The 24,222-nt window shown below is 37.0% G+C and overlaps 2 protein-coding genes across 4 annotated transcripts in view; both read right to left on the bottom strand.

The window, feature by feature from the left end:
• Positions 1-818: 818 nt before the first annotated feature.
• On the bottom strand, positions 819-1,847 carry LOC106059491 (orexin/Hypocretin receptor type 1-like). Its single transcript, XM_013217115.2, has one exon. It carries the CDS (start codon positions 1,845-1,847, stop codon positions 819-821), a length of 1,029 nt encoding a protein of 342 aa, XP_013072569.2.
• A 12,300-nt stretch (positions 1,848-14,147) lies between these two features.
• Positions 14,148-24,222, bottom strand: part of LOC106059500 (myophilin-like) — a 36,001-nt gene continuing 25,926 nt past the window's right edge. For 2 of the 3 annotated variants that reach the window (XM_013217136.2, XM_013217135.2), the window contains 4 exons: positions 20,239-20,354; positions 16,624-16,714; positions 16,079-16,192; positions 14,148-15,191 (listed from right to left, as the gene is read on the bottom strand). In XM_013217136.2, coding sequence (XP_013072590.2) covers positions 15,006-15,191; positions 16,079-16,192; positions 16,624-16,714; positions 20,239-20,354 — 507 coding nt within the window. In that variant the 3' untranslated portion in view covers positions 14,148-15,005. Of the gene's footprint in view, positions 15,192-16,078; positions 16,193-16,623; positions 16,715-20,238; positions 20,355-22,613; positions 22,788-24,222 lie in introns of those variants that run through there. The other variant, XM_013217137.2, reaches the window with a different exon arrangement.

The following is a 24,222-nucleotide window of genomic DNA, read 5'->3' as shown; positions in this document are numbered from 1 at the left end:
TCTAAGAGACATTCACGTAGACAGTTCAAATGTCTCTTTAACATGGGCTATCATTTTCTTTTACGTAAACATGACTCTCACGCCTCTCTCTATATATATCACACACACACACTCTCTCTCACACTCTCTCTCTCACTCCCACACACACACTATCACTATCTATCTCTCACTCTCTATCTCTCTCACACTCTCACACACACTTTCTCTCTATCACTCTCTCACACTCTCCCTCACACTCTCTCTCTCTCACTTTCTCTCTATCACTCTCTCTCTCTCACAATCTCTCACACTCTCCCTCACACACTCTCATACTCTCACACACACTTTCTCTATATCACTGTCTCTCACACACTCTCTCACAAACTCTCTCACTCTCATACACATTCTCTCATTCTCTATCTCTCTCACACACTCTCTCTCTCACACACTCTCACACTCCCACACACACTATCACTATCTATCTCTCACTCTCTATCTCTTTCACACTCTCTCTCTCACATTCTCTCTCTCTTACACTCTCTCTCTCTCTCTCACACTCTCTCTCTCTCTCACACTCTCTCTCTCACACTCTCTCTCACACTCTCTCTCACATTCTCTCTCTCTCACACTCTCTCTCTCTCTCACACTCTCTCTCACACACTCTCTCTCACATTCTCTCTCTCTCACACTCTCTCTCACACTCTCTCTCTCTCTCTCTCTCTGACACACTCTCTCTTTATATATTCTTTTCAATTCAAAGCAAACAACATACAGAGTATCAGGAATTAAACCAGTGACTTTCAAGGAAGTCTTCAAGCATCTCCAACAAAAATGTTCCTTCATAAGCTGATGCGGTGGAAACGAAATTTCGTCTTCAAGCAGGCCACTAACAAGGTGAGCTCCTCCCTGTACCGGGTACTCATTGTGGCGTAGACAAAAATAGTGGCGCTGCAGTTGACTGTCTCTAGCAAGGTGGTGAATGAGTAGCAGACGAAGTACAGGCTGGCGTAGGTGCCGTCCACCTTCATCTCCCGGAACAGTCCCAGCGCCGTGTGCAGGATGGAGTGTGGGGTCAGGCACACCATGAACATGACGGACACCGCCATCAGCATGACCACCACCTTCCGCTGCTTGCTGGAGACGAAATGTTCAGCTCGCTGGGCCTCTGCGTTCTTCCTCCACTTGGACTGTGTCTTGAGCGTACGGATGATGACGGTAGTGAATAGCAAGAGCATGAGGATCGTTGCGTACGGGACGAACATGTCGGCGATGAAGTAGTAGATGGAGTAAACGCTCTCCCGGTTCTCTTTGAAAATCATGGATAGAATGGATCTGTTGATAGCAGGCGAGTATTTCCAGTCCACGTAGACCACCAACCACAACGGGATGAAATACAAGAGACAGACAAGGAAAAATGTTGCGTTCACCAAGACGGCGATCTTCGACGTGATGAAATTTTTAACTTTTAGCGGAAAAGAAACGAGGATGCAACGTTCAAAGGCGGCGAAAGCCGTGACCAGTCCGCCGATTCTGATGAAATAACCATGGGCGTAGATCATGAAAATGAACAGGTGGGTTTTCAGCATGACAAACTTCGTCTCGCGTATCCATGGGTCAACGAAAGTGTTGGAGATCTGCTGGGTACACAGGGCACCCAGGTCACTGATGGCCAAAGCGGTCAGTGTGACATTCACGCCATCTCGATAGCCTTGCCGCTTAAAGACGATAATGTTCACGATGTTGGCGGCGATGCCGAAGATCCCGATCAGCTCGGAGAGGCACAATAGATTGACAGTTAGAAATACGTTCTTGATGGCCGGATCGATCACAGCAGCCGCCAGGGAGTCGGAGGCGAAGGTGGTGTTCATCTTGACATAGAGATAATAGGAAGAGATTTATACGCAGCGAGGCGTCAACACAAAAAAGCGATCGTTGCTTCCAACTGAACGCCAAACTACAAGCAAAGTTGAAAAATGTTCAAACTAAAGATAGTTCATCGTTCATATTTAGTTTCGGTTAATTGTATATATCGTATAAAATACAGACGTCACTTCAGAAAAAAAAAAGATGATTACGTCCTACGAAAAAGTACAGGAGATAAAATTTAATGGATGATCATTTAACTTATAATTACAGACATCGTGTAAACATCCAACAAGTCTGATCGTCTCATAATTACAGACATCATGTAAACATCCAACTGCTGGTTTCACTTTTACTTACATCTGACCTTGATGCTCTTTGTGTGGTGAGTTTTTCAAACAATAAAAAGAAATAAAGTACAAAATCTTTTAAAAAGAAAAGGTTTATCTTTAATTTTAACATCACTAAAGTGATAGTATCTTTTTCTTTCTCATGGACACTTTCTTTGTTACGGAACAGCACTCAAATTTCAGGGCATCAATTTAATTAAAGCGGCTTATTTTAGGGAGATTTTAACTCTTTCTCTCCGTTATTATTTGTCCACGTTTCGAAGGAATTCTACATTCTGCACATTACTAATTCGATAGCTTTGATGTTTGCTATCAGAAAATGTTGTATTTTGGATAGAATTAAAGGAACATGCATGCCCTGTCTATGTAACACAAAGTCATGTCTATAAAATTAAACGTTTATTTCATTTAATGAGGTCAAATCAACGATGGTATCGTCGATAAGGAGAGAAAGAGTTAAAAGCACAATAGTCCACAAAAGTATGTTTCTTTTAAAATGAGATAGTAACGTCTTTAATGAATGACCACAAAAAAGATTATTAGAAATCGTCATATAAAATCAGTTAAGGAAACAATTTTAAAATCTTTATTTTTAAAATACAGGCTTTTTTAGTGTACAGAGACACTGGATTCATTTCTTTTTAAAGTTCATTCTTTTAATTGAAGTATCGATATTTCAATAAGTGTTAACATACTGACCGAATATGAGCGAGCTACTACTATAGTAATGTTGTCAAGATTAGAAGTCTTTCACTGTGCATATGTTTTCTATTCAAAGTCTATAAAAGTATCAGCACTCGTTACGTGTTCATCTAATCAAGTCTATCGGAAGTTTGCTGGAGGGTACTCTAGAGTTAACCCTTTACAACATACGAATGTGCTCTCAGTGTGCACACTATAAAAGATTTCTAGAATCAAGAAAATCTTTAGGACTGGATTCATCTTTTTCTGATTTTCCCCAAACTGAAGCGTAGTCGGTGATTTAATAATACAAATGTACTCCAATATTAGGTACATCTAATTATATTTAGCCCAGTCTTGGACAATCAGTTTGATGGTACCATTGTATTGTATTCATAAACATTATATATGTGTTCTGCTGTATATAAAGCAAACTCAACTCCTATCTAGCGGCAAGACTCGAGATGTTTATATTTTCTTCTGGGTATTTTATGAACTTCAAACAACTCACTACTTTATGTGGCTGAAATACTAAAGTCATTATTGAACATTAAAATAATGAAACCAAGCTAATTACCATGCCACTTGCAATATTGTTGGTAAGATACAGAAGTGAGTTGGCTGCAGAGCAGTTTGTAAGTCACGGATATAGTACTGATGATAGAATATCATCAAATCCAGGATTAAAGATTTATTTTGAGTGAATTAATGCACACCTTTGTGATTGACTTCAAAGTTTTCCCCAGCAATGAATAATGAATGCCACTCATTTCTGATTTGAATCACTTATGTTTGGACAATGAGTTTAGAAATTAGTGATACATATTTCTTTTACGCATAAGTGACTAACAAAATATTGTGATCCACATTATAAAAAGGAAAGCTAGTTTTTGAAACTATGAAAGCTGAAAAAGACACGAAACTAGTTTAGAAAATGGATGGAAATACTTTTGCATCTTTCATTTCGTTGAACTTTAAACCAATTTGGTATTGACCAGTCACATGATTTGAAACGTCCAATCAATACTCTTGCAATTTTCAAACACTATCTCAATGCCTTACGTAACTGTACCGGACACTCAACAGTCAACACCATATCAATGAAATCTGAAGTAAGAAAATCCTTTCTTACTTAAAAATGTATGAAGCTACTAAAGCGACAGAAAATATTCATTCTATTTCAGATCGAAATAAAAGATTGTCACTGTTTGAAATGTTTGGCTTTTTTTTTGTGTTTTTTTACTGTTAAAAAAATGAAAATGTTATTTTTCAAGATTCTTTTTAAAATCACATTTTCTTCAATAATTTTTATTTTATTTTATCCAAGTACTTGTCAAATGAAATCTATCACACATTCCAGAAAGAGTTGCAGATATCATAAATTTAATATACAGGGCCGGAGTTTAGGTAGGGCAGGCGAGGCCATTTACCCGGGGCCTCCACAAGAGATCGGCCCCCACAAAAGAGATTTTTAAAAATTTCCGAATTTTGACGGGTCAGAAACTTGTAAGTTTTTATTTGAACATATATTTTTTTTTCGCATTTTTTACTGAGTACGCTTTAAATGTTACGTTTGACTACACTGTCTTTGTTAAGAAATGTGCACTTTTTTCTCAGGGGGTCAAAATGTCGTCTTGATACAACAAATATCTTTCCTGATGGACTCAAAATGTCATTTCCTCTATGGCGCCCTCTTTGTTTCTCTAAATTTCAATAATTTTATCGTCAAGTTTTTTAAACATTGTTATTCTTGCGCGCTATTTATTACTTCGTTCCTGACGGCTGCCTGGTCGTGCGGTATTCGCTCTGGACTCTCAATCGGTCGTCAAGATAGTCCCGGGCTCATACCCTGCCCGCTGCCATCCCCCGTCGTCCTGCTTGGGCTAGGAAGTAAATTATCTTCAACTCTGAAAGAACATCCGAAACATGTCAAACATTTTACAAATAAACTATTTTTAAAAAGTCATTTCTCTCCGAGACACCCAAATATTTATTTTATAGATTATCGTCTGAACAGAAGCGTAGCAACCAAGGCGCGAAGCGATTCATTGTACCCAGACACACGACCAACAGGGGATCACAGAAGACCTTGAAAGAAAACAAAGCAAAATGTGTTGACTGTACAACAGTGTTTCTCAAACTGTGTGCCGCGGCACACTAGTGTGCCGCCGAAGATTTGCAGGTGTGCCGCGGGAGTTTTCAGAACTCCACACGTGCAGCGTTACACAGATCTGCCTACTATTAAATGTTTATTTTACGTTGCGATGACATACATCCCCACATGCAACGACCAGTAATAGAAGTGGAGCGCTCCATATTGACGGAAAGGGGTGTTAGCTCTTCAGGTTATTGAATTGTCAACTATACATATATTATTATTATAATGACTCAAATGTAGGCCGCCTTAGCAGTTCTTGAATTGGTAACGATAATAATAAGCGATTTGTTTCGTGTAAATTGTGTAGGTGTATACTAATAGTAACAAATTATCAATAAGCATCATTCATTGTTATCCATGGAGAAATACGTTAGCAAGAATGAAACTGAGAAAGCCTTAAATGAAAAGCAAGGAACCAAACGAAGGTACAAAGAAGATTACATCGAATATGGTTTCATATCTTCTGGACCTGAAGATGCTCCATTGCCATTCTGTCTGATCTGCAATGCAACTCTGTCGAATGAGGCGCTTGTTCCAATCAAATTGAAGAGACACTTGGAAACAAAATATCCAGCTGTAAAAGCGCAACCGAAAGAATACTTCGAAAACATCAGGGCTCAACAAAATAAACAAGCTAAGAAACTTACGAACTACCTAAAGCTGCCAGAAAAGGGATTGATTGTAAGTTATAAGGTTGCTCAGTTATTAGCAAAACGCAAGAAAGCACACACAGAGGCTGAATCAGTCATTGCACCAGCTTTAGCAATAGTTGTTGAAACTATCCTTGGACCCGATGCCGCCGAAAAAGTTAAAAAAAGTTCCTTTGTCAAATGGTACTATTTTGCGCAGAATTGAAGACTTATCGTCAGATTTACAAGATCAAATCTGCGAACACTTCGACGTAAGTGACGATGAAGTGTCTCTGCTGTGGTCTCTTCAAGTTGATGAATCCACTAACGTTAGTGGCAAAGCCCAGCAGCTAGCTTTTATTCGGTTCATAAAGAATGAAAAATGTGTCAACGAATTCTTATTTTGCAAAGACTTACCAACTACGACCAAAGGCGAAGATATTTTTAAGTGGTGAACGAAAACATTTTGCTATTCAAACTACAGTGGAAAAACTGTGTCAGCGTTTACACCGATGGCTGTCCTTCCATGCAGGGAAATAGAAAGGGATTCGTCACTCTTTTGCGTCAAGAAAATCCAAATGTATTAGTTGTTCACTGCATGATCCACAGAGAAGCTCTTGCCTTCAAATCTTTGCCGAAAGATTTGATGTCTGTTCTGGATCAAGTGATTGAAGTTGTAAACTTCCTCATATCTCGACCGCTTGATTCCCAACTTTTCTCTCAGCTCTATGAAGCAATTGATTCAGACTACAAATGTCTCCTGTATCACACCAACGTTCGTTGGCTATCCAGGGGGAAAAGTGTTAAAGCGTGTCATCCAACTCAAGGCTGAGCTAATTTCATTCTTGGGGGCTGAAACAAAAGACTTTGGATTTTCCATTCTTGACGAGATCTGGTGGGTTAAGGTGACATTTCTCTCTGACTTATTTGACAAATTAAATTCATTGAATTTGTCTTCAAGGACCATCGGAAACCATCATCATTGCATCATCAAAACTGAAATCATTTGGTGAAAAATTGATTGTCTTTGTGGCAAAGTAAGATCTCGAAAGGACTGCTTTCCAACTTACAATGAATGTGCTTCAAATAAAGAAATCACCCCCAAAATTCTGGACACTTTGAAACACCTGCAGTCAGCATTGCAGCATTACTTTCTAACAGTTGGAAGTCATGAATAGGGATGGGTCAGCTCTCCATTTGGAAACAATGAAGCTACAAATCTTACAACTGAAGAAAAAGAGCAGCTCATTGATTTAAAAAATGATGCAAATCTTAAGTCAAGTTTTGCCGAGAAAAGCCTGGATGTGTTTTGGATTTCAATCAGCAAGTTATATCCTGCAATCAGTTTAAAAGCAATCAAAATAATTCTTCCATTCGCATCTTCTTGGTTTTGTGAGTTTGGATTTTCAGCACTGACTGAAATCAAATCTAAGAAAAGAGAGAGACTTCTTACAATAGACGATGAAATGCGAGTTTGATTGTCGACTTTGGAGCCTCGATTAGATCGCATTTGCTCTCAAAAACAGGCACACCCTTCACATTAAATATAATACTTAAAAACAGGTCAAATCATTTTTTTTTTATTATAAAACAACTGTTGCTTTTCGTGGTGTGCCGCGAAATTTTTGTAGTTTGTTTACTGTGCCGGCAGACAAAAAAGTTTGAGAAACACTGCTGTACAAGTTGTAATGCTTTAAATTCTTTATATGTGCAGTATGAAATGTCACTTAATCTTGGTATATTTATCGTTATTACATTATTTTTTCTAGCCTAGATAAAAGAAATGAGTAAACCAACACAGTTCTTCTTCTTCTTCATCGTTCTCATTGTTATGTTGGAGTGTTCATATGACTAGACCAATACATGAGATGAACTGCGCAGTGGTTTCCAAATCAGGGAGCTCTCCATATAGTTTTCTTTCTATTGGGGTGATTTGGGGCCAATGTCTTATACGGGCCTCTTGGTAGAGAGAGCAGTTTTGGAGGACGTGGTCGGCATTTTCTGGTGATACTCCACATGGGCAGATTTCACTGGTTCCAATTTTGAGCTTCCGGAACATGTGTTGTCGCATTCTGTTGTGTCCGGTCCTGAGTCGAAAGATTAGACGCTGGTCTTGTCGGGATAGCTTATAGTAAGCATCATCTTTCTTGTGATTTGGATGGGAGCTCGTCCATTTCTCATTTATTTTATCTACAATTAATTTCTTCATTTCTTCTGGATAGAGAGCAGAGTTTACTTGTGAGTTTGTTCTCCCACTCTTGGCGAGTGTGTCAGCCTTCTCATTTCCTGCTAGTTGTATGTGAGCTGGTATCCATTGAATGACAGTTTTTTTGCTGTTGTGGTTGAGCTTTGTGAGTGCTGTTCTGAGGTTTTTAATATAAGGGGAATCAGAGTTTTGCAGGCTTTGGAGGGTTGTTTTTGCGTCTGTTAGAAAGACAATCTGACTGTGAGGGGAACTTGGATGATTTGCTAGCATGGTAGCAGCTAGTGCTAGTGCTTCCCTTTCTGCTCTGTGACTGTCAGAGAGCTCTCCAGTTGCAAAGGATTTTTCTAGTTTTCCTCCATCTGGCCATTCGATAAGTACCAACACAGTGATATGTAAGTCTTATAACACTAATATGTGTGTAGTGTGCGAGACGTCCCCGCCTCCATTACGTGGATATAAACAAACGGGACCTCAAAGAAATGAATATTGATATTAACTATATGGAAAACATAGTCTTAGATCACCCTAAGCGGCGAGAGACGGTGAACAAGAAAGCCGTAGACAGCGAAAAAAACATTGGCGTCTGCTCTGGAAAAAAAAAGCGCGCCAAACGAAAAATGACTGGCTTCTCTACCACTAAAGCGAAAGACACCTTAACCTGCGGTATATGTGGACGGGAGTGTCTCTCCAAAAATAGGGCCCCACAGTCACGTGAGGAAGTGTTCTGCGAGATGAACCGTCACGACTAAGGGAGGCCAACAATATGTGTAGTGTGAAATTTACTTAAGGATGGTAACTTTTAATTTGTCTATACGTTTTACTAAATACAAACGTGCTAAACTTAAAGAAGAGAGATAATATTTAATTAATTAATAATTAATTAATAAAACAAAAGTACTCTGATGGATAAAATTATTTTTTATTTTCTAGATTATTGTTATCTCCGTGATTAATATTATGATATTTGTCTACTGGTTGTTATATGTGAATTAATGTTATAAAAAAAAACACCTGAATGAAAAAATTGTGATCATACCGTGTGGTATTCTGTAATTGCATTCGCGTTCAAGTGGAACAATTAATTCCTGTAATTATCTTGCAAATGTCTGAATTAAATAGTGTCTATACCCAGGCTCCTTGGGTTAAAATGAAATATCGTAATACTTATTCCGTTATGTGTGTAGTGTAATGAAATGTAATAAAACTTAATACTAATTGCAGCTTTGCAAAAAAATGAAATGAAAACATCAATGGAATTAAATTGGACCTCAATGATAACATCAATTGAATTCAGATAATCTTTAATGAAAACAATGGAATGACATATACAACGAATGATTCTATAATCGACACTCAAGAAGCTGCATATTTCTAGACTTAGCTACAATATGTTTGTGTGTGTGTGTGTCTTTTATTTAGCTGGCAGCTTGTATACATGAGAATTTCTTAATAGGGAGAGCAAAGTTTAAATTACATTTTCAAAAAAGCTATGATTCAGAAAATTTGATGGACTTGATTTCAGGGACTTGAGATTTGATGGACTTAGGAACTTGATGTGAGCTGGCGCTCCTAGATCTAATTTTTATCTATTTTTATCTTTATTTTAATTTGTAATTTATATAGGCCAGGGCTATGATGTTTGTAATTTAGTGTCTTTTTAGTTTATATAGTTCAGTGCTGAGTATTTTGTAGTTTCAGCTATTTATAACTTTCTGCTAGTTTTAGTCTTTTTCTGTTATTTGTGTTTTACTCGTAGAGGAAAAGTAGTTTTTAAAATAGTTAACTAGCCTTAAAGCTGTGGATGTTCTTTGCTATTTTTTGTCCCTGGTTAGTTCAGCTTATTTTTGTCTTTGACATTAGTGTTGGATTGGTTGTTATTTTTTTAATTTCAGTTTAGGTGCAGGTCTGTAAACGGTATAGAGCCCCCATATGAGTTAAGAATAGAAATAACCTTTTATCTTCCTTTGTGTATTTTTGTAAAATTAAATTTTAAGATTTTCTTTTTAATGCTGTTTAATTTGGTATATAATGTTGTGTAGTCCGTGTCTTTAGTAATTTGCTAGATTTTATTATAGCGTACGGCTAGGTACAAATTAGGGAAATCAGTAGTCCAGTTTAGTTTTAGGTAATTAGCGTGACGTCATGCTCTCCGATATGTTCGCGCTGACCAGTTATAGCTAGCTTCGGAACCACGTTGAGCTCTCTTTTGCCTTGACCAGTGGTCAGTGCTGACAGTGGTGCCGTTATAGTTATTTAATTGTAGTGTAAATTTCAGCTGGGACCGCCTGTAAGTTGGAAAATGTTTTTATATTTACTTCTTTAGTTTGTATTTGTATTAGTTATTCCTACATCTATTGCTATAGTCTAGATGTAGACTGATTAGTGTAGTGGCATCACTGGCTAGTTAATTAGCCCGGATTACCTCTGATGGAACCGGAAGTTCCGTAGACTTGGGTAGCGTCACCCCCTTTGAGCCATCCTTAATGATCCCCTTATTGTTTTTCTATTGTTTGTCCATGTGTAAATATTTTATGTTCCCTAAGTATTTTTATTACTACAATATTGTTAGGATAATGGCTTTAACAAGTTGGCAGGTTCCTAATTTTAATTTTTTAATCTAAATGATGGCTGCGTCCTACTCAACGCTCCATGATGGCGGCTTTGTTCAGTTTGTTGAGCCTAGACTTAAATTTATGTTATTGTTGTCTGGCCCAATGTGTGTTGTGGCTTAGACTTTGAGTATGTATGGCTTTTATTAGCCAAATGAAGGTGATAGTTATTACCTGCATAGATTGTTTTGAGTGTGTGTTAGTCTAGATCTAGTCCATTATAATGATTATTTTATATATTTTTCATATGTCTTATGTTTGTTTATTTTGTATAATTGCAGGCTATAATTCCTGCCAACTGTTTGCCGCAGTTATTACTGTACTGCCTAACTGTGCGGTAGTACTGTCGTTACTTCTACTGCCTTACTGTTGCTTACTGCCTGTCAAGCCGCTAGTAGCTTACTGTTTAGTGTTGGGGTAATTTAGGTTGAGTGGTTTATTGTTTTGTAGTGGGTATATTTGTTTAATTACTGTTTTTTTGTGTCAATGTAAATAAAGTGTATATAGGTTTTGTTTTATAAATTTAGTTTAGTTTGTTCTTTTAGTTAGCTAGATTAGTTTAGTTTAGTTTAATTGTGCTGTCTGGTTGCTCAGGCGACTCCAGCCCCTTGGTTACTGTTTTTTGTGTCAATGTAAATAAAGTGTATATAGGTTTTGTTTTATAAATTTAGTTTAGTTTGTTCTTTTAGTTAGCTAGATTAGTTTAGTTTAGTTTAATTGTGCTGTCTGGTTGCTTAGGCGACTCCAGCCCCTTGGTCGCAGACCGAGGTGCACAGATTGGGCCCACCCAGTAGAGCTACCACCTGCCTACTGTTATAAATGAATAAATGTTGAGCAGCAGTAATTAAAAAGGCCTCACTCAGTAGCGCCACCCTGACCTGCTCACATTGAGATTTCAGGAACTTGAGATGTTACTCAATTTACTTTCTTTTCCTCTATGGAAAGATACGCCATCTGGAAACAGGCTCAGGAAAATTTTTGATTCATTTGATTTGTAGTTGTCATGTTGGCATCCTAGCAGCAAGAACTGCATACATCTCTGAGTCTAATGAAGAACATTTAGAATAAAAAAAGTGATTTGAGAAAAGGCTTTGAAATCGTGAAGATTGAAACAAAAGAAATAACTTGAACCACTGTTTCGTACCACGCAATGAAAACACAGGGATGATACACTACTTGCTTCTGTCATGAGAAAAGATACAGAAAAATAAGGTCCAGCTATTTTGCCGAAATCTGAATGTCATTGTTTTTCAGTTATGTGAGCTTGCGCTCCCAGAGCTATTTTTATATGTATTTTTGTTGTACAGGTTAGAGCTATTTTTATATACTTTATTTTTATAGGTTAGTGTCAGATTTTATAATTGTACTTCCGCATATTTTTATGTAGGTTAGTGCGGATAGTATAAAAAGTGATGTACTACATGCTGTCTTAAAACAGTTCAGTGCACAGCTGACCAGTGGTCAATACAGTATCTCTGTCTGGGTGACAGCCGAAGATCTTTGTGGTCTGTCGTGTAATTATTTTATTATTCTATACCTGGGACGGCCTGTAAGTTTATAACTATTTTATATTTTCTTTTACTAGATCTATGTCACACTATGTGTAAATATGCTAGATATATTTTAATTTAGTTTTTTTGGAATATTTTTCAAAAGAGTTGGTAGCTGTTCCCAACATGCTGTATTAAAAATGGCGGCGCCCGGCTTAGCCTGTTGTTCAAGTTCTAGATCTAATAGAATAATATATGATTTTGTATTTATAGTTTTGCATTTATGTATTGCAGGCTATTATTACTGCTGAATATAGCTGCTGAATATAACTGGACGACGGGGGATGGGAGCGGGCAGGGTTTGAACCCTGGACCATCGATAAGTCCGAACGACAGTCCAGCGCGCAAACCGCACGACCAGGCAGCCATTGTGATTTTGTAGTGTTGTCTTAGTAGGCTTAGATCTAGTGGCTTAGTCTGTTCTTAGTGAATAGTAAGGTACTAAGGTGTTCTTGTTTTAGTGTTAGTGTAGATCTAGGTCTACTCTAGTGTTGTAGTTGTAGTGATTTAGTTAGATAGTTGGTTTGATCAATTTGTGTTAGATATTTGGTTTGGTTAGTTTGATGGTGTTTGTAGTGGCATAGATTTAAAGAGTTTTAGTTAGTTGTTGGGTTCAGTTGTAGTGGTTAGTGTATGTATTATATTTTATTATTGATTTATTTTTACGTAAATAATGTTTCGTTTTGTTTATTTATCCTAAACTAAAGTTCGTTATCTTGTTTTCATTTAGTTTTGGTTCGTATGTCTGGTTACTTAGGTGACTCTAGCCCCTTGGTCGTAGACTGAGGTGTCACAGACTGAGCCCACCCAGTAGCGCTAACATCTGCCTACTGTATAAAATTTAATTTTGAGCAGAGAAAAGGTCTCCACTCAGAGCCTCCTGACCTGCTCACAGTTACATGACTAATGAACAAATAAATATGTTGCTAATGTCGAATGTCATTTCATGTGCAAACAACGAAGAGTTATAGAATGTCATCTGTATCTAGTTTTAGATTCAGGATATTATCATAGGATATTACTCTGAAACGCATTATTTAAAACTAAAACTTTCCTAGACACAATAAAGAATTTCAAAATCAACTTAGTAAGCCTAATATATGCTATTCTAATGGTCTTACACATAGGAGAAGAAACTCGTTTGAAACTTGAACTACAGACATTACATACATTAAGTCCCTTTGTTAATTCTATCTTCGGTTGAATGAATTTTAGAATGGATGGTGTTTTAACAAATAAAATATGAAAATACCAAAGCTTATTATTGAATGGAATAGCTACAATTATTTTGAATAAAAAAAAATGTGATTATTTAAAATAGTCATAGACTAACAATAATAAAGTTGTGCTACTGAAAATATTTTTATGAATTGTTTTTGTATTGCACAACTTTAGACTTATCAACTACTCAGTGCGCTTTAGTCCAATCACTGGAATTGATCATTTAAAAAAAAAGGGGGGGGGGTGTATCTGGGAGGAGGTTTCCGTGCTCTGATTTTTTCAAAAGCTGTACTGTAAAAAAAGAATTTAAAAAAATTTACTTGACTTCAAACTCAAGTCTCAAGCTTCCATGATGGTAGGCCGACTTGATAGCCACTGAGTTATTCGAGTACTTATTAAAATAGAAGTCTACATAGTCTAAAATGTTTAAAAATGTTTAGCAAACGATCTAATTCTATATTCTAAAACAAAAAAATAAAAAAATGTTTAACAAACGATCTAATTCTCTACGAAATGCCTATCTTCCCCTAGCTTAGTATGTTTTTATTTAAAACAAATTTATTTACGACTAAATGGTTAATTTTTTAAATTGATTTATGCGTTGTCATCGACAATGAATTATTGTGCAAAGTTTAAGCATGATCCAAGAATGAGAAATGTCAGGGTGAGCTGACATAAGCTCTGTGTCCATGTGTGCGCCATTTTTCAAATAGTATTAGCTGCAAAGTTATGTTCCTATTAATCATCACTTTCTTGGTTTTGACAAATCGTTGTTTTTTTTTTGTTCTCTTGTTTATATATGTATCAACTTGATACTGTTTGCAAAATCTTTTGAAAGATATTCTATTGGTTAGAATAGAAAGATTGATACTTGCATATAAAAAATGGGAAATATAAATCCTTTAAAAAAATGTGTAAATTTTATTGGAACGTGGTAACAAAAGACAACAAAAGAAAACTTTCAAATGCCAAACATCATGAAAGAGAGAAAATAATTTTATGAAAAACCGAATTGCATTCCAAATGAAACAAATAAATTAACAGAAATAAAATGCTCAAAACTTTGTTGCTTTCAGGGTGTACAAAATAAAACAACAAAACCAAAGTGTGTACATGTACAAGATGTAGGATAGAAGATGACTAGTTGAGTAGATCACTTGTAGAATACATACAGTCTACATAAACATTGACACAAAGAGTCTAACTACATCTACCAAAAAACAAATATAAGTAATCATACAGTATAAATAAATATATTGAATATTCAAAAAAACATTATTAATGTTTTGAAACCAATGTGGGTAAAATTTAATTACATCCATATCTATTTACTGTTATGATGGTACTATTACATTTGCTAAGAAAACTTTTATCAGATGGAGTTGGACTCATGGAAACTATAAGATGATTAGCAATCAGTGGGGTTAGGTCGTCCTGTGGAGATGTAGTTGGATGTTCATTTCCATTGACTTTTTAGAATTGCAAATCTAGACAGAGGTATTTGGTTTATAAATAGGCTTTATAATTACATTGAAAGCAAAGCAGTAGTGACTTTCAATCATCTAGTTTTTAAATAATTGAAAACAAATGTTTGGGTAAACTCTTTCAACTACTTATTAATGACATGTTCTCACATCTCAAATGAACTCTTCATATATCCATAGCTAAACTATCAATTTCTAAAACAACACTCTTAAATACGATATAAATTCTTTCGTTGTCTTGGTGCAAGTTTTTATCAGAGAAAATATCAGGTTCCTTAATCCATGATCGATCTCGGTTTTCCCATATTAATACCAGACTGATTAGCTCCCGTGTTGGTTCCATACTGAAGGCTGACTGTATTTTTGGCTTCTAGAAGCTGGGCTTCTGTGAATTGTCTCTCATTCTTCTCTGCCATTTTGGGTCCTAGAATTGGACCTTTGTAGTCTGGTCTCGTTTGGGCCTACGAGTAAGAATAAAAGGGTAAGATTTGCATACAAACGTGTGGAAAAGTAAGAATACAAGATAAAATAAGCATGACATGTTGATGTAAACTCATTTGTTTAGCTTGGTGTTACACCACGGTCACCAGCAATGAAAGCAGTCATAATTAGTTAGGGTAACAACAGTGATTTCAATGAACATTTAAAACTTGTCTCTGGCCATATTAGGGATGCAAAAAAATATTTAAAAATTCAGCTGACCACTCTGTCCATAGCGTGGATGTAAAAGTAAAACTAATTCAACTGACCACTCTGTCCATAGCGGGGATGTAAAATAAAACTAATTCAACTGATCACTCTGCCCATAGCGTGGATGTAAAAGTAAAACTAATTCAACTGACCACTTTGTCCATAGCGTGGATGTACAATAAAACTAATTCAACTGACCACTCTGCCCATAGCGTGGATGTACAATAAAACTAATTCAACTGACCACTCTGTCCATAGCGTAGATGTACAATAAAACTAATTCAACTGACCACTCTGCCCATAGCGTGGATGTACAATAAAACTAATTCAACTGACCACTCTGTCCATAGCGTAGATGTACAATAAAACTAATTCAACTGACCACTCTGCCCATAGCGTGGATGTACAATAAAACTAATTCAACTGACCACTCTGTCCATAGCGTAGATGTACAATAAAACTAATTCAACTGACCACTCTGCCCATAGCGTGGATGTACAATAAAACTAATTCAACTGACCACTCTGTCCATAGCGTAGATGTACAATAAAACTAATTCAACTGACCACTCTGTCCATAGCGTAGATGTACAATAAAACTAATTCAACTGACCACTCTGTCCATAGCGTGGATGTACAATAAAACTAATTCAACTGACCACTCTGCCCATAGCGTGGATGCACAAAGTGACTTGAGGAATATTCTTTTTCTCCCAGAGATCGACTGTTTGGAAGACCTCATTAGCGGGCACACCCCATTGTTTAGCAGCGGCCTGAAACAGAACACAATGGATTGTCAGAAATAATAAGCAAAAAAAAAGCTTATCGAAGGGAAAGAATTCCACACTTACAACTTTTATCTCACAATAATGCAAAAGTTATTTCCCTTATTCGATATCAAACAGACCTACTTAGATGTCTTCCTCAATTTAATTAATTTTCAATATCTTTTTTTTTATTTTATTACATTCATCAGGGCGTCAATAAAATGTTCATAGTGTTGATGAGAGCTGGGTGAAGGGTTACGGTTTGGAGGGCTCACACTTCTAGACAAACACTCTACAAACTCGTTTGTTTTTCTTTATTTCTCAGACCTATAAAAACATCGTGTAATATTTTAAAAAAGGAATGAATCGGCCCTTACGTTTTCCAAGTAGATTAAGATATCAAAATTAAGATAATCACATTTTGCATTTTAACTAACCTGGAAACGTTCAATGTTTTGCATCAGGGCAAAGCCTCCTCCCTTGGTGTCTATCTTCTTGATACATCCGGGCATCAGTTTGTTCATTAGTCTATAGAGACAAAAAAAGACGCATTAAAAACAATATTCAGTAAAATCCAGCTTTTGAAAAACAAACCACACTCACATCTGTTGCTTATCTAACTTATTTTCAAATGTAGGCGAATAAAGTCACTGCACTAGATGAAGCGTTGTTGGTGCACAGAACGCTCTGGTCTGATCTCTTTTGGCGGCATGTGGCTGAGGAGCTAAGAGAAGAGCATCTACAAGCGCTAAATGAACAATAAATTTACACTTATAAGTTTCAATACTATGCTCTCAAAAAAAAAGTGACGTGATGGTGATCGTAAAGATCTTCCTTCCGAGAACAGCACCAGGAAAAAAGAAGAAGTGGCAGAAGAAGTGGCAGACGGAGAAAGCTATGGGAAGACAATATAAAAGAATGGACGGATATGTCATTGAAGAGATTCTTCTAAGGGAAAAGACAGGGAGGAATGGAGACTGACGGACAAGAGAACTTCTGTGGCCATCAAAGTAGTCACAAAGAGGAGACAGTGTGAAAAATGCTTTAGTCACAATCTGGATTCAAACTTAAGCCCCACCCTCAGTAAGGCACACATCCAAACCTTTTTCATTTAAGAACAGTATACATGACACTATATGTATTGGAATTTGTCCTTATAACAAAGATATAAAGGAATAGTTTGCAGGATAATATGCAATTGCAATAAATGACATAATTAAAGGAGGACATTTTCATACTTTTGCCGGACGTGTGGTAACCTTTTCAGAAAGAGAAAACAAAAGCACTGTTGTAAGATAACTTGTTTTACATCCAGTAGCAACATTGTTCATGTAAATGGCAGTCAGACTGTACAAGTCAGAGTAATCACAAGTTTTAGTGTTTTTTTCTTTTTCTGTTAAGATGAAACAGAAGTGAAATATTTCATTTGAGACTGAGAACCACTAGCGGATCCAGAACTTTGGAGTTGAGGGGGGGGGGGCGATTTTTTTTCCAAACCCTAACGCCCAGTAGACCCTTACCCTATGCATAAACGCACATACAGCATGTATGTATATATATATGAGAATTTAAAAAAGCAGTGTTTCTCAACGCTGCAAGCTCCCCAAGTGGGGTTAAGTGCAGAAACACATTCTCCTGACATCTACAGCTCACTATCAATTCTTTTTAAAAAAGGATCTTTTGAATAATGTTTTACTAGAAAAATATTCTAATATGAATTTACAGACCCTTAATACATTGCAAATGCAATCGATTTTTTAATATTATATAGATATTCAACCAATTTAATTCAAAAAACTATGATTTCTCCATCAAAATAGGACCGCCCCCCCCCCCCCCCCACTCAGAGAGCTAGAGTGGGGAGGCCAGTAGATGCAATCGCCCCCCCCCCCATACCACCGAATCGACCAAGATACCTGAAGGGGAGCGACATAATATAAAAATTATATAGGCCTAGTAAGTCAACTAATTTTGTACACCAACTATGATTTCTCCATAAAAGTAGAACCGCTCCCCCCTCCCCCCCCCCCACTCAAAGGGTTTAGTTGGGAAGGCCCCGCCCCACCCAATCGGCCAACAGTGGAACGACAGAATATAAAGATAGGTTAAAATATCAATAATAAGGCTAGTCTTTGAGTCCGAAGATTAGTGAGGAAAGCAGTATCTCCCGTGGCTGCGCCACATCCAGGGCAAACATAACCATTGTCCGCAGGTGCTCGATTTTGATTTTCTTTTCGCCGTCTGCATTTGTCATCGGCAGCAGATTTTCTTTTGGTCTCAAATGTGTATCCTGCGGCCTTCGTGAGTGACCTCCAGTTGTCTCGTTCTGAGGTCGCATGCAAACAGGTGCTCTCTTCTATGTTAGCCAAGGAAAGTTGACGCCTAAGCTGGTCTTTGAAACGTTTCCTTAGCTCACCAAAAAAGACTGCCTTTGGCATACGTTCGTCTCCCATACGGGATACGTGCCCTACCCAGCGTAACTGTCGGACCAAAAGAAGTCCCTCTATACTGTCCATACTGGCATTCGCAAGGACATAGCTGTTTGTAGTGGGTCTTGCCACCGTATGTCCATGATGGAGCGCAAGCATCTTTTGTGGAAGCGCTCAAGAAGTCTTAGATGTTTCCTGTATAGTGTCCATGTCTCAGAGCCATTCAGAAGGGTTGAGAGAAGTTTTAATTATATAGATATTTAATTGATTCTGTTAACAAACTGTGATTTCTACAAATAAATTGGACATCCCCCAGACTCGAAAGTTTATTGATGCCATCGTTCCCTCCCCACCTCACCGAAATGGCCAACATACTAGGGGGGGGATATATAAATAATTAGTAAATATTATTAATATAAGTAATAAATTCCAATACAAATTGTGTGATTTATATACTAAAATTCGTCCTCCCCCCTCCCCCACATAAGGGGGCAGGGGTCGGCCGAGTGGGGGGGGGGGGCGATAGTCCCCCCTTCCTGGATCCGCCAGTGCTGAAAACGTTATTTCATGTTATGACTTGGACTTCAACAACAAGAACAAACATTTTAAACTGATGTTTTAAAGTCTGAAGTTTAAATATAAGCAAAAAGACTAACATAAAAAAAACTAAACAAGATTTTAAAGAATTGGCACGATATCAGGCGTGTGGAAAGACGCTAATACCGTATTGAAAGATTTTTTTTTTAGAACAATAAGAATGTAAAAGTTTTGAAGTTTTGAAGATTTTTTACAAATCAACTCACTCTGTCTTTCTGTCTATCTATCTGTCTGTCTGGTAAAAGATGTGTACACATTATTTCTCCCACACCCATTCTCATATTAAGTTGAAACTTTGCACAATTATTCATTGGCATAGACAAGACATGAATCAATTTTAAAAAGTAACCAATTAGACAATTAGTTACTGGTAATTAATTATTTTGTTTGATATACTTCAGTATTCACATATGTGGCGAAATTTGTTGGGTTTAGTCCCCTTAAATAACGCTATTTCTCCCTCATGCATTCTCTGATCAAGTTTTGATACTTTATACAATCATTAATTGTACTTGACAAACCATGAATCAATTAGTGAATTAATTATTGGTAATTAATTATTTTGTTTCATATAGAATAATGGCAATAGCGCGTACGTTATTGATAAATATAGTTGTAAGGGCGGAGTTATTCCTCGTCTGGCTAAGCTTAGTTGTTTTTTTTTAAGTTTTTTTATTTTTTTGTTTAAACGTTAAATTTGAAAAAAAAAAATTAAATTTTGTATTTTAATTTCTTTCTATATTTTGAATTTCTGTGAATTACAGTGTAAACTATGCACGGAGATGCCGTATAAAATACCAAGTATAATTAAACATTTCTGACGCTAAGAAGTGATAGATTTGAAACTCAATATATCCATCTGTTATTAATTGTTCTAAAAGATTGTATTTCCAATAGATCTCTTCATGGGCGTTTCTTGAGGCGCATCATCTCATAATTTAAATGCACTTTTTTAAAATTGAGTCTTTCCTGTGAAGCCTCTCGCCTCTAGGAAATGGATGAAGTGAAGAGGACATGACAACCTACTTGCAGAGAATGATTCCGTCCTTCAGCAGATCATCATATGGCTTCTTCCTGTCCAGTGGTTCGCCCAAGTTGGCCTCGATCCAGTCCAAGGCCTGGCTTTCCAATTGTGGATCTCTCTAGATAGAAAGAAAAATAATTGGATTAATGGAAGTTGTTTTGTGATTTTAAAGGAGACCATAAGACCGGTCAACACTTGCTAGTCACACAGACAGAAGATAGTAACACACAATCACAGAGCGAGAGAGAAAGAAAGAAAGAATGGGAGAGAGAAACAGAGTGAGAGAGAGAGGACGGAAAACGAGAGAGAGAGAGAGAGAGAGAGAGAGAGAGGTAAGACCGCCTACTCACAATGTAGACATATATGTAGATGTAGACTTAAGAAAGCAAAAGGTAATTGTAACCGTCTTCTAGAAAACAGTATTAGCAGTTGTCAGGGATTAAGATGTTCCGAGTAAGTGTATATTCTCGCTACCAAGGTCTGCTCAAAGAAATGTGTATATTCTCGCTACCAAGGTCTGTGTTCATGCCCTGGAAGTCTGAACTTTTTTTACAAAAAATACAATGTTCATTGTGATATAATGACGAGAAGTCCACAGTGAAATCACCTCCCTTTCACCACAGTGAGATTGCGTCCCTTTCACCACAGTGAGATTGCGTCCCTTTCACCAGTGAGATTGCGTCCCTTTCACCCCTCCTTCGAATTCTTGTACACCTTCTGTCTTTAATTTCTTTGTACTGACACTAATAACGCTCACCGCATTACATAATACATGTATTACTCAAACTATGAATTAAATGTAGTGTTAAACTTGACTCTAAAATAAATAAAAAAATCTTTTAATCAAAACATTGTTTCATACGGAGTACGATTATTTCATTGAAGCCCATGGTCTATTATTGAATGGGGCGTGAGGGACAACACTGCACGTGCAGCTAAAAGCGTGCAGTCAAAGCTTGCGTGCTACAAAAAAGAGCAGCTTCTGTTTCTTTTGATGTACTAGGTTGCAATAAGGCAGATGATGTAAAGTTAATCCATTTTTATCCACTTTTAAGGATGTTGTTGTGTGATCAACTCAATGTCAACTTACTCTTGAAATGTTATTTACTTCCAGGTCTATGAAACCTTCTAAAGTAATCTAAACTAAGGAATTAACAATCCTGCCCTTACCAGAATTTGATTCCGCCAATATCATTGAATAAAGTTTATACTTTGTAGCAGGGCCTTAGCCCTAATAAGACCCTAAGCTATTAAAGACACCGAGCCTCTTGTAATCAGAATAAGGCAAAAGGCATTTATTCTTTTTGCTTTTTCTTCAAATTATATTTGAGTGGATCTACAGGCTAGTAGCGGACTAAGCTAGAGCTTATATTTCCTATAGGTAAATCTCCTTTCTGGCAGCCTTTGGGTCCATGTTACGCATATAAACGAACTTAAAGCAGAGATTAGCACAACTGTAGGTTAATGTATAGGTCTGTCATCTTTCAAACCCTAACAAAAAGTTACTTCCAAAGAAAAGTGCAAGTTACCCCATAGGTCAATCAGAAAGTAGGGTGAAAGTGCAAGTTACCCCATAGGTCAATCAGAAAGTAGGGTGAAAGTGCAAGTTACCCCATAGGTCAATCAGAAAGTAGGGTGAAAGTGCAAGTTACCCCATAGGTCAATCAGAAAGTAGGGTGAAAGTGCAAGTTACCCCATAGGTCAATCAGAAAGTAGGGTGAAAGTGCAAGTTACCCCATAGGTCAATCAGAAAGTAGGATGAAAGTGCAAGTTACCCCATAGGTCAATCAGAAAGTAGGGGGAAAGTGCAAGTTACCCCACAGGTCAATCAGAAAGTAGGGTGAAAGTGCAAGTTACCCCATAGGTCAATCAGAAAGTAGGGTGAAAGTGCAAGTTACCCCATAGGTCAATCAGAAAGTAGGGGGAAAGTGCAAGTTACCCCATAGGTCAATCAGAAAGTAGGGTGAAAGTGCAAGTTACCCCATAGGTCAATCAGAAAGTAGGGGGAAAGTGCAAGTTACCCCATAGGTCAATCAGAAAGTAGGGGGAAAGTGCAAGTTACCCCATAGGTCAATCAGAAAGTAGGATGAAAGTGCAAGTTACCCCATAGGTCAATCAGAAAGTAGGGGGAAAGTGCAAGTTACCCCACAGGTCAATCAGAAAGTAGGGTGAAAGTGCAACAGTGACAAATGATTACAGATGCCCAACCAGTCACAACCTGTGACCGCAGCTATGTATCAGAGATTAACCTCTTTAGTCGCCTGAGAAGCTACAAAGGGAGGACATATTCTCTCGAAACGTAAAATGTCTCAAATATTCGCCTATTAGACAAGTAGGCGGGATGTTTTATGAGCTCTATAAGTACTTCACATCTTACCTTCAGTACCATAGTACTAAAACTTGATGGCTGGAAAACAAAATGGTGCTCTGGGATATAACGTTTTAAAATAATCACTAAGGAAGAAACAATAATTTTATTTCCCACAAAACTCAAGGTGTGTACTAACTTGACACACAACTTGGCCTATAAGTGATAACTTTAGTTAATGTGTTGTGAACTACTGAGACTGCAGCACAGCACTATGTCATCGTGCCAGCGTGATTACTTCCCTTGTTTAGTAATGATATTGAAGAAACTTTAGTCGTCAAAACAAAATCTATTAGGCTATAAATCTTATTTCAGATCTCGTTAATTAACGCAATCAAGTTCGAGAAACTTTAATGTTAGAATGAAGAGACAGGTCAGTGCGTCGTCAACTCTGTTGTGCTACTTGTCGCCTAGTGTTCTAATGTCTGCATTTCAGTTCTTTTAAATGCGTCACATGGACCCAAAGACTGCCAGCCAGGAGATTTTATAAAGACTTCAGATCTGTTTCGGTGAAAACCTTCAACTGGTAACATGGGGGTTCAAAAAAAAAAATAGGGACGTCTGATAAAGAGTACATGTAAGTCACTCACTTATTGCAAAATTGTGAACCTATAGCAAAGTTCATCGAATATTGGTCATCTACAGAGATATCTAATGTATGGTCCCAAAAATTTAACAATGTAACGCTGTAATACACACCGTCGCCGTCATAAATAGACTTTGGTACTAGATTAAAATCAGTCATCCGCTATCAATGTGCACAATGTTTATCTATCAAATAGAAGCGTGTCTAATTGTTATAGATGTAGTTTTATATATCTAGCACATGGTTCAATGTTTACAGTAGATGTCTCGACTTCTTTAAGTTTATACAACAAAGGCATAGAACTTATTCTATATTACAAACCTAACTAATTAAGCTATTCAGCTGAAAGCTGTGCGACACTTATGATCGTGGAAGGGTTTTAACTAATTGTTACTACCATTATAACTACATTTCAATTACATAAATAGTTTTATTGAAAAATGTGAAATCTATGTCTAGAACAAAACTTTTAGAACTTTGTTGCAACTCTGCAAAGACGCTTCAAAAGATGTCCCCAAAATACACAAAACACATTAAAATAATTCTCAAGTCCATGGATATACAAGATAAATGCTAATCTAAAAGGCCAGTTCTGTTGTATATTTCAAAGTCTCATTATTGCACTGAAACTGATAAGTAAATTACACTATAGTTTTACATTCCTAAAAGTATTTTTTTTAGTAGCGAGAAGCTAGGGAACAAGTCTAGAAACGTTTCGAGCTAATTGGCTGATTTTATTTGAATTAGTTTAGTTCGAGTTTTTTTGGTCACCCCAACGATTATACAATCTCATAAAACCAAATTTATTAACAACTTGAGATCATATGAACTTTAAGGCAAGAGAAAAACTGACTTACGATTAGAGTTGTTTTTGTGCCGATGACAGACGAAAAAGGGCGAAAAGAGAACTTAAACGGTTATGTCTGCGCTGGATGTGGAAAATATGTAGGTCGCAGCTAGGACTGCGTAGCCACGTGACATACTGTCTTCGTTATTTATCTTCGGACTCCCCCAAAATCTGACTCTAAGTTT

The sequence above is a fragment of the Biomphalaria glabrata genome, chromosome 6 (assembly GCF_947242115.1).
Source record: "Biomphalaria glabrata chromosome 6, xgBioGlab47.1, whole genome shotgun sequence".
Lineage (NCBI taxonomy): Eukaryota > Metazoa > Mollusca > Gastropoda > Planorbidae > Biomphalaria > Biomphalaria glabrata.
Note: the sequence above shows the minus strand (reverse complement) of the source record. Positions and strands in the feature narration are given on the sequence as shown.

Bases quoted from the DNA above. Each gene is read 5' to 3' on its own strand.
- LOC106059491 (XM_013217115.2), bottom strand. From the start codon at position 1,847: ATGAACACCACCTTCGCCTCCGACTCCCTGGCGGCTGCTGTGATCGAT.